This window comes from Sinohyriopsis cumingii, unplaced genomic scaffold (assembly GCF_028554795.1).
Source record: "Sinohyriopsis cumingii isolate HCF-2022 unplaced genomic scaffold, ASM2855479v2 utg000624l, whole genome shotgun sequence".
Taxonomy (NCBI): domain Eukaryota; kingdom Metazoa; phylum Mollusca; class Bivalvia; order Unionida; family Unionidae; genus Sinohyriopsis; species Sinohyriopsis cumingii.
Genome location: NW_028315919.1, coordinates 1,516,691 through 1,527,500, shown reverse-complemented (window position 1 = coordinate 1,527,500; position 10,810 = coordinate 1,516,691). Strand labels below are relative to the sequence as shown.

Sequence of the window (10,810 nt, the reverse complement as noted above, 5' to 3'; positions counted from 1 at the left end):
GTATTGTCATCCGGATTATCAAACACAAACATGTCATTGTAACTTCAGGAACGATAATTCATACGATTCAAGTGTAAAACTACTTTAAAAAAAGTTTGTACCTGAAACTTACCTTTGGCTGTGTGATTTTCGTTTTGGGGCATTTTTGATACCATATCCTAACTGCTTACATATTTCCCTGCTTGAAATATCGTAGGATCTGCTTATCTTGAAAGAGGGAGAGAGGAGGCGGTCGAGAAGAGAGAATAAGAAGAAATTGGTCTAAATATGGAATACACGTCTGAATTACGCACATGAGGAAGGATGTATGTCCTAAATGGGAAAAGAAAGTACATGTAGTTCCAAAAGTGGTATCGCAACGGTGGCAGTATAAAATTCCTCACATCGATAGATGTCATTATCTCAATATGAATTATAATTAATAAATTTAGGTAGTATGCTATTTAAATTAACGACTCCATTAACAGTTTTGTTATATTTTGATGACTCTGTTTGATCTTGCGGAGTCGGTGCTAGGCAGATATTTCTTAAACATATTAATTATAACTGTTCTAGGAACAGGCGTCACAGTGTAGTTTTCAGGAGATTTTACGATAGAATTTGATTAGTTTCTTAAAATGGACCATCCTGATTTTCTCAACATAGGGAGTTCTTTGGTATTGTTTGGTATACGTGTTTAGTATTTTTTTGATAGGAATAATTCTTTGTATTAGAAAGTTTGGGTTATGTCCCGTGGAACATGGCGTGAAGTACATTGTACCATTTTTTGGGGTTGGAAAGGTTTACTGACGAGTCATACACATGTGAAACAAGAAAAGCTATGCAAGTGGTGTGTCGCCATTATGTGATTAGCGGGAAATTATTTGTAGTTTAAGGACCCTTCAGGTGACAACGCCTGTTCTCTAGAGTTCTTTGAAAATATAGGAAAAAACTCGAGTTCAAGCCACACTTGTGCAGGTGTTTCATTCCCTGCGTAGTGAGGAGACCCCGTGCGTGTGCCAATATAATAACCACACTCATCACGTGGTCACTGTGCTATTTTAATTCATAACTCATATGATACTATTCCATATTACACACGTATCACGTGAAACACTTCATCATGACCCCATGTGTGATGAGAACGTAATCTCCTAGACATTTGAATGTACTTCGAAGTTGTTCACTGCATTTGTTTTTGTTTTAACTGAACACAAGTTGTTTTATGTGGTATGATATCCCACATCATTGATTCATGACAGATTTCACTATTGTAAGAAATGCTACATGATTAATAATATATTGCATAATAAATTGTCAGTAAAATACTAAATTCGATTCTTACCTGGAAGACATCGCGGTGCGCTTGGTACAAGAGTTTTCTTGGTACACTTGCCATTCATAATGAAGTATTCTGTTTTCTGAAGTTAGTGAAAATGTGCTATTTAGACAGTAGACTTCGTGGATCAGTGCTGTAAAACGTGTGCGAGCAAAACTCTGTTTTTATTTTCAATTTATCTGGATTTCCATATACAATATTTGTAGGTTACTGCATTTGTATCGGAAAATAGGAACGAGTTTTCGGAATGAATACTGACGAACTTGGGAGTGCAGTATATCCTTCCGACAAAACGAGTTCATATTTTTCCATACAAATGCAGTAACCTTTTTATTATATGCTCATTTTTTTATTCTACCTAAGGTTTAATTATATAAACAAAATACACAACAAGAAACAACGTAAATGAATGAATGCCGTATTCCAAACTAAATACACAAGCGCAGATTTGACATTACAAAATGACATCATTATTAATGCGCACATAGCTCCGCCCAGATAAATTTGAACTTAGTCGCGCGCTCGACATAACTTTCGAAAGAAAATGGCGTATCTAGTTAAAATTGAAATTTGCAGTCATATTGTGAATGAATGCGCATTGCAACGACTTTTCCATTTGATGTGGAGTGAATATATTTTGGTATTTTGTTTCGATTCGACGAAGGTTTGTGATTTTGGACTGGATTCATCTGTGCAAATTATACATGAAATACATCAGATTGAAGCGGTGCGGGAGAAGCGTGTTTACGTCTGCAAATGTGTTTCTGTTTCTGTTATTGAATGTTTGAAATCATAACGTGGGAAAATATGTCTTTCAATTGCAATTTTCAAAAAGACGCTATGGAATTTAATGCTTATTTCATTTTAAGTGCAGTAAGGAGGATGCAATTGCACTTATCGAAATTACAGCACACTTTCGAAATGTGTAGATTGAAAACCTATGACACGGCTCATGTAATTCAAATTTGCAGAATTAAGAAAATACATTTTGAGGAAATTCAGGCTGTTAAACTGTAAGTATATTTTATTTTGCCATTCTTATCACCAGATAAAGAATACAGTATATTCCTTGTCACTTGTATGTTATTTGTAAGGACCTAATCGTCCGTCTTTTATATAATGTAGCTAGCCTAAATCCGTAACATTGTATCAACGCGGAATGTGTCAAAACAGCTGGGGTTTTTTTGGGGTTTTTTTTTTTTTGCAGTCCACGAAACATGTTTTAGTTCATTCAGAAACAAATTTAAATAACCACAACGTAAAGAGCCTCTTACGCGAGTGTATATGATTTTTTTACAACTCAAAAGTGCTGGTGTCTGCGTCATTGTTTGTTTACAATAGAAAGTAGTTCCTTTATTCACGTGAATGCTACATGTGTATTGTCGCGCGCGTTCAGTATCGGGGAATACTAAACGATTTCGACAATGTAAAGTTAACGGGGAAAAAATTGAACATATAATTATGACTGATTTACGTGGACTGATGCGCACTAAAAATATTTATATGCCATAACTGCATGTATTTTTGAAGCTATGAAAAATATGCCTGTATTAAATTTTGTGTTTTTATGTTCTGTTTTTTTTTTTTTTAAATCAATATTTCTCTAATGCATTTAAGTCTATCATTGCCACCATTATTTCCAATCCTTTCTAAAATATTAGTGCTTTAACCCTAACCCATAACACTTCCAAATTGTCAGATAGTCCGTCCTTCATTTTTCAATTATCCTACCGTATTGTAGTCTTGAATTACTTTCAGCTTCATTTTCAATCCGCCTACCAGTAGTTCTTCCTCTATTGTGATCATCCCTAAAGTGATGTTCTGGTGCCACATTTGCACGCCCTGAAATAATGTGAAGATATATGATAAGTGTCCAGAGAATCCATTAATCGGTCTATAGTTACTTGTCACATTTACATCGAAATTAGTTTAAGAATCGGTGATTTTACGTAGGACACACAAAGTTAACAAAACGGAAAAGGCTTGATGTCTACAATGAGACCTATGTACAATGACTACTTCTACTACTAAAACCAACAACAACAGAGAGAACGAAGACGAAGCAAATAAACATTACAGAACAAAAACACAACAATGAAAAAGGCAAGTACGATAACAACAAGGTAAATATAACTGTGGCAATAGCAGAAAAATTAACAAACGAACACATACCTTTGTCAAGTGGGGATTTTTGTCCTTTACCGAGCCGATCATCAAACCCACAACCCCTTCCCATGCATCTGGCGGACAGCATCCCTCTCCCATCACCATCGCAACAAGTAGAGGAGCCAAAAGAATGTGCAACATTCTCGCTGTTGACCTGAAACGTTACCGATTATGAAATGTTTTCTTTTAAAAGGCATATATGCGAGGATTTGAAAATTAATGTCAGGAGCAGACCGAGAGTCATGAGAAGAGATTATATAATCAAGGTCTGACCATAAATTATAATATAACGATAATATAAGGCTCATGTCAATATACAGGTTTTCTCTAATATAGGCCCTATGTATGATTCAAAACGATCGTGAAATTGATCGTGAAACTGGAACAGAACTGAGCGTCCAGAAAATGCCGACGATCTCGAATAAATGAAACTGATTACAATTTATATTCTTTCACAAGGTAATATTATGAAACTCGTTAAACAGAACAGTCAAACAGTTTTTATAATAAACCAAAATTATTGTTTCTTATCGTGAAAAAAATTTGCATATAATCGAACAAGGAAACTGTAGAAATGCTTTGTTAAAATCTATATGCTTATCAATAGCTAATCAATACATTTCTAATACATCTTGAAACTTGGTAGAAGTTTAGCGAGTATCGTTTTACGCTTCTTCCAAAAATATAACTTACTTTCACCACGTAGTCAGAGTGGTCTCATGAAATAGACGGAAGCCACTGAAAGTCTGCTAAACGAGTTGCATCGCATTGTAGCATCATGTTGCAAACAACCTGATTGAAATAAGATCTCATCATCATCATGTTGCAATCAACCTGATTAAAATGAGATATCCATGTCCTACGTGAAGATCTGACAGCGACCGCTTAGCGGTCATGTTCTGGTGACATGTGTTATTACCATAATAGCTAACTTTATAAGCCAATCAGCTGAAGTCTTATATCTTTGCTTTTGGGAGACTGAGTAGTGTGGCTAAAGAGCATCAGTGTGTGCCGAGCGATTTTATTCACTTCCGATTTGTGAAAGCTGCATTTCCATTGGCTAATTCAAAGGTCGCTAGAACATGAACCTTAAGCGGTTGCTGTGAGATCTTGTGTAGACTGTTTGACGTCATGGAAGTTATATTTAAAACTACTTATGTCCGTTCGTAAGAAACGTTTCTTTCGATAAGGTGCAAGATTATATTTCTTTTATTCTGATTAGAAGTGATTCGTCTCTCTCGGTTAAAAAAATTTCCAAAATAGGTTGTGGAAAAATATTTTAACTAACTTTAAAATTGCAATATTTCCGCAAGTTTCGATTATGTTCATTTTACATTTCGAGTCTAAACGACTATTGCACCTACATTTACCCAATCATATTCTTCACAATCAATTATTTGAAATTGTGAAAGGACCCGATTTTTTTCAGGGTAATTTCCATGCGAGTAGACGTATATTTCACTTTGTTTTGATAATGATTGTCTAAATCAGAACTTTTTGTAACCTTTGCTCATGAGACACGAACACAGATATTGCTCAGTGATGATGAGATATGAAAATATAAATACAATTAAACTTTACAATGGCCAAAATCCTATTTTACGATTGGATCATTGGACAAAGTGGTCTCTTCCTTGTGCTAATATACATCTTACTCTATATGCTATTAAACTACATCCAGTTTAACATCAAAGTCAATGAAACCTGTTTATAACCAATAACCAATGTCTAAAAGAATTTATTTATTGTCATTGTTCTTATTTCTCGTTTTCCGTATTGCGTAAATCTACGCAAGTGTATTATAAAAGTTTAAATTTTTGGAAATCTGTTCTGATGTGATGTAGAAGGAAAACATATCTTTACCTACTTGTTATCGGATCAGAAAACTGGAACGAATCTGCTGAAGGGAATCCAAAAGCTAAAAGAATACTTCTTAGAGTGCTGTGATTGCAATGACTGCGGTAAGTGGATTCTCCGCTTATTATCTGCGTATATAGAGATTAGGTACGTGACTACTTCTAGCAGCGGATTTAGATAAATGTCGTTACAATGGCTTTCCCATCGGTTATAACATTATTATTAAGGAAAACAAAATCACGACATTTCACTTTCAAAATCACAAATGAATCGACTCTTTGTCCAGTTGAAAGATATGATATTCCGGTTTTGATATTCTTATTGTTTACTGAAATTTTGTTACCATCCTATTTCCGTTTAAATTTACTTTGTGTTCACTTGAATTTATGTTCCTGTGATGACTAGGATAAATTGAACATTGTTCCATCGCATCAATATTAGATCGACCGTATGCGTACAAGAGGTAATTAATTTCGCGCATGTGAAAAGGTTGCAGCGTGTATGATAGTGAGTGAGCCTTGCATACCAAAACGTTATTTTATATTATTCAAACGTAAACCGAAAGCCCATTTTTATTTTCAAATCTGTAAAGAAACATTCAAAATCCAGTGCAATTTAATCCATCATAAATCATTGTCCTTAGTCATTTTCTTTGGATCTAACTAACCTTTAAGTTAAACCAAAGCCCAGCATTGATTCATTAGCTGCTAGCTTGAACACGGGGCCTAAATAACATTTAATTTGTCAGTGAATTCTATATACTCGTTGATGCTATCACTTGCAAATCCAAATATTAAAAAGAATAGTTTACATATGTTAACGTCACTAATTTTTACGTTTCATGAAACTGCTACTCAGTAGAACGTCGGCTTTTTATTTATCCGGTAATTTGTTCTATCTATCTAATACAGAGACACCGAGTAGGTTTTATAAGAGTGTGACTATAAACAAGCGAGTAAATACATAATTTGCAAAAGTCTTGTGAAAATTCTGCTTTTCAACAACATATTCCCACTACAAATACCTGAATCTGACAGTATATGTGTGTGTTATTATTGCTGTTATTATTATTAATATTATTATGTGTAGCATGATAGATGTAGTAAGGTGACTAGTGGTGATAACCACTTTGCTATTCGTCCAGTGATGATGTCCTCATGACGTGGTCTTGTACGTTTTAAATATGGTTTAAATAGAGAATGCTGACCTTGTATTTTGCCCTTTATCCTTTATCCGTGTGTACCTTCACGGGAGAATGCTTGCAACGTGTTTTTATTTTCTGTGTTGCCTCGTGGTGGATATTTACGATCGGTCGAAGTGCTTGTCTTCCTGGGGATTTTGGAAAGAATTTTTACTTCATCATATTTGCTTTTGAGCTTTTACTCGGTACTGGATAGTGCTGACGTGCTGTTAAAAACTAAGCATGCATACTCCATTTTAATTCCTTACTTCACTAAAATGTATAGGTAAGTCTGTTTCTTCAGTTTATAATCACCTAACCCTGAAACATTCGTTGAAAGATTCATTTCAGATATTACCTCTGTCGAGCACCAGGAATTTTTAGGGGAGGAGAGTAATTGGAAGATATTAAATGGCCCAAACTCGAGCATGGATAATGTCAACATTTCAGATTTTATAAGAATCGGTAAAAGTCGGGGTACGAAGTTTACATTTCCAGTTACGGTTCTTGCTTGTTTAGTTTTATTAATCCTAATTATTTCTGCATGGTGATTATAATTTTAAGCTGCTGAAAACTATAGCTAATATGAAATGAACTAGTTAATGGTATATATAAATGCAGGTCATCTTTCTCTGCTTTGTTGCTCTGGAAAGAGAATTTAATTTGTTTCACCAGTGCAGAATACAATGTCTTTACGCCTTGTAAAAATTATAAAGTCCTCAATTATCAATAATAATAATAATAATAATAATAATAATAATAATAATAATAATCATAAAAATAAAACTAATAAGAAGAAGAAGAATACTAAAAATGTACAAACCATGGTACATTCTGTAAAGACATTACACTAAAACCAGACATACTACGCAAATCGGCATTCTTCCCAGTAGCAAGAATACATCAGTAGGTCGTTTAAATTAAAGGCCATATAAAGAGGTCCCGCCTTAGATAAACAAAACAAACAACGAATCTCGAAATGCCTCCAGCGAGATCAATAATAATAATAATAATAATGCTGCGGGATAATGCTGCTACAAGTCCTGCATCCACTATCAGGGTTACCTCCCTTACTTTATTTTAGCAGGTACGTTAGCTTATATATTTCAAACAAAGATCAAGTTTTAAAAAATCTTCTAATATATTTGCTTCAATATGAGTCCAAATTAAGTTTTTCCTAAATAAATATAAATTCTCCCTCTCTTTTTCTCTCTCTCCATATTAAGCTCTTTTTCCAAAACCAAAATAATATATCCTTCTAATTCCAAACATTTATGTTAAAATGCTAACCTTAATGCCAAATTAATTTTTTCCTAAGAAATTAAACATAACCTCTCTCTCTCTCTTTCTTTGTCTGTCTGTCTCTCTGATAAGCTCTTTTTTAAAACCAAAATAATATGCACTTCTATTCCCGAGCATTTGTATTAAAACCTGTAATTTGTACCGACTTTGTCAAGTAATGGATGATGGACACTTTTGCTAAAAGTATACAATCTCTCTCTCAAAATGTGAACAGTAAAACTGATAAGTATCGCATGAATATTTTCTAGAACTAGTGTTTTGAATCCAAAGGGACTGTTTCATTTCATTTGATTTATTTCAACATGGATTAAGTTTCGTAACAATATTTATACAACTTAACGCTTGACTTTACTGATATATTCTATAAATCACAGTCATATTTTTAAAATATATATCTATAATAATCCAGACATACAAAATAAATAAATAACCACTTATGTTGTATGTGGAGAACCACTAACTAAATGTGTATTTTTGTGAGTTTTCATTCATTCTGTATTTGTCCGTGTATATGTGTACAGGTATGTAACTATTGATTACATGTATATAGAAAGACATACACAGACAGACTCAAAAAATGTTCTTTTCAACATATATCACTGGTCCAAAAGTGTTACCAGTCATGGGCTTTGAGAGTTCTACTGTTTTTATAAATAGCATTACAATCATCAAGATTGCGGCTTTTGTCATTTGTAGATATAGAGATAAGCACAACCAATCCTAACAGTTGCAATATACGCTTTATGGTCATCAAGAAAACATCACCATGAATTACTCCAACAGTCAAATTAGATTCCAGCGTTTGTCAATAAGATGTCCAAATTATTTAATAATATTAAATTATCATGAATATTTTTAGAACTCATCTTTTTGAACTCACAGAGATGGTTTCGTGTGATTTATTTAAACATGGATTAAATATTTTTAACAATATTTATACAGCTTAACGCTTGACTATACTGATATGTTCTATAAATCACAGTAATATTATTAGGATGTCTATATATAATAATCCAGCCATGAAATGAAAATAAGTAACGATGTCTATGCTATGTGAAGTGCCATTAAATACATGTGCATTTAAGAAGGCATTACCACGCACTACTTAAAGAGCAAAATTATATTCCAGTGTTAGTCAATAAGATCTTTTGTCTTTAATGATTTTAAAAATATCCATTTGGAAGGGTGTCCAACATGTTGATCTATTAGGCATGTTGGTGTGATTGGCCACTGGGCAGACCGAATACCTTTACATCATGACACGTATTGATAATGCATATCCCAGAATTCCTCTAATCTCAAGAATGTGTTCGTTCGAGAACAGAGTGTCATGGCTGCGCCACTTACATAACAAAGTATCATGTCATACAGTGACAAGTACTGCATAGACCCTTCAGTCTCCTTACATTCCTGTAAAATTGCTTCTTGTACCACGAAAGCTGCTGCTCTGGTAACGCGTTGTTTATAAAATCGCTTTTGTAGTGGGCAGGAACATTCCCTTTGCTGCACCAAAATATACGGAAAGGATTTAGGATTTTGTTTTCAAGTCACCATTTGAGAAATACTGAAATACTTCTGTTATTTCACATCGATTAATCATTTATTCTTTCAACCCTTAAGTATGAGTATATATTTAAATTGGTGATTCATATGTTCATGATGTTGCAAGACACTGAATGTAAATTATTAACGGCGTTGAGTCGATACATTTCCTTAATATATTCTTTAAGACCGCACAATTCAAGCTTGGATTTTCAACAAGATACCGCAAACAAAGCTTTTTCTTGATTCCTTCAGGTAGATGTACATATAACACAATTAATTTTACTATATGTTCTCAACATTTGTTTCTCAGTACTGACCTTTCCGCTGTGTGCAATCAATAGAAATCATATGTTAACCTAAAATACATTCAAAGATGGCTTCACGGTGAAGTTCTCGTCAAAGGTTGACCTGCTCTTTTCTTGAGACGCTGAACTGTCAACATAGCAGCATGTAAAGAGAACACAGATTTCACTTCCGGATCATCGCCAAGGCCTTATTACTCACTGTGCACTGTCGCCGAAATACACACAGACATCAACATCCTGAGCTCACATTATCAAGAATAAACATTTACCTTTAAATCCCTACCAAAAATGCATAAATAAAACTCTTCTATCACAAACAAAATGAGAGAGGAAAAAAATGTTCTAAAAATAGACTAGAACTACATTCGTGGGTACTGAACTGGAAGTATTAATTGTGACCCGATTCCTGACAGAGTTAGACCATTTCACCTCCATGGACAAAACTTCCATCCTTGATCAAATCAATGTCTCTTAAATACTGCTGCAACGTTTTAAGGAATTTCATTAATGAATAGGACACTTACAGGCTTTTAGCTGACACCACTGTAACACAAGCACAAGCCAATTCCAAATGGCCGAATTTCAAAAATGCACAATACTTAAAGTTTAATTGTGATTTTGCTAATCAAGATAAACACTTCAAATAAACTGTAATTAGTTGTTAGTTCTAACAGCAATCTAGAAATTGCTGGAAACTAAACATGACTGTTTAACTTTCTTAGAAAATTCAATTTTAAAAAATGATACATATTTTGATATGAAAATTTAAATTTAACTTTAATTTTAATGAAAATGTAAAACCTGAAGTTGACAAATTTTGTTATATCGCAAAGTCTCTCCATTCCTTTGTCATAAACATCAATGGTTTTCCTTATCAGGTGTGAAGCAATTAAACCAGAGCTTGTCATTGAAAGGTAACACCTGAAATCTGGTAGCATCTAAATACGCAAGCTAGGTCTAACCAAGTACATGACATCATTTCCACCCATGAAGGGGAGGGGTCTTCAGATGTTAGGCTTCCAGTAGTATTGAAGAGCTGGTGAAGTTCTCTGAAACCAAGCCTTCTTCTAGTTATATAAGTGTGAGAGAGAGAGAGAGAGAGAGAGGATAATTCTTGTATTTTACATGCAGTTATTG

The 10,810-nt window shown here is 34.0% G+C and overlaps 2 protein-coding genes across 8 annotated transcripts in view; both read right to left on the bottom strand.

Annotated features, from left to right (window-relative positions):
* The window catches only part of LOC149773593 (uncharacterized), a 10,027-nt gene extending 9,921 nt beyond the window's left edge, over positions 1-106 (bottom strand). For both annotated transcript variants that reach the window (XR_016417357.1, XM_089946324.1), the window contains exon 1: positions 1-106. This exon is cut by the window's left edge and continues 760 nt beyond it. The gene's annotated coding sequence lies outside the window, so the exon portion shown is untranslated.
* The window catches only part of LOC149773592 (mammalian ependymin-related protein 1-like), a 30,987-nt gene that overhangs the window by 18,587 nt on the left and 1,590 nt on the right, over positions 1-10,810 (bottom strand). Inside the window, exons 2-6 of one of the 6 annotated variants that reach the window (XM_089946319.1) lie at positions 6,549-6,670; positions 4,178-4,276; positions 3,491-3,638; positions 3,050-3,160; positions 1,325-1,400 (exon numbers count right to left, since the gene is read on the bottom strand). In XM_089946319.1, the coding sequence (XP_089802445.1) occupies positions 1,325-1,400; positions 3,050-3,160; positions 3,491-3,625 (322 nt within the window). In that variant the 5' untranslated portion in view covers positions 3,626-3,638; positions 4,178-4,276; positions 6,549-6,670. Of the gene's footprint in view, positions 1-1,324; positions 1,401-3,049; positions 3,161-3,490; positions 3,639-4,177; positions 4,277-5,347; positions 6,091-6,548; positions 6,671-10,810 lie in introns of those variants that run through there. The other 5 variants (XM_089946321.1, XM_089946320.1, XM_089946323.1 and 2 more) reach the window with 5 other exon arrangements.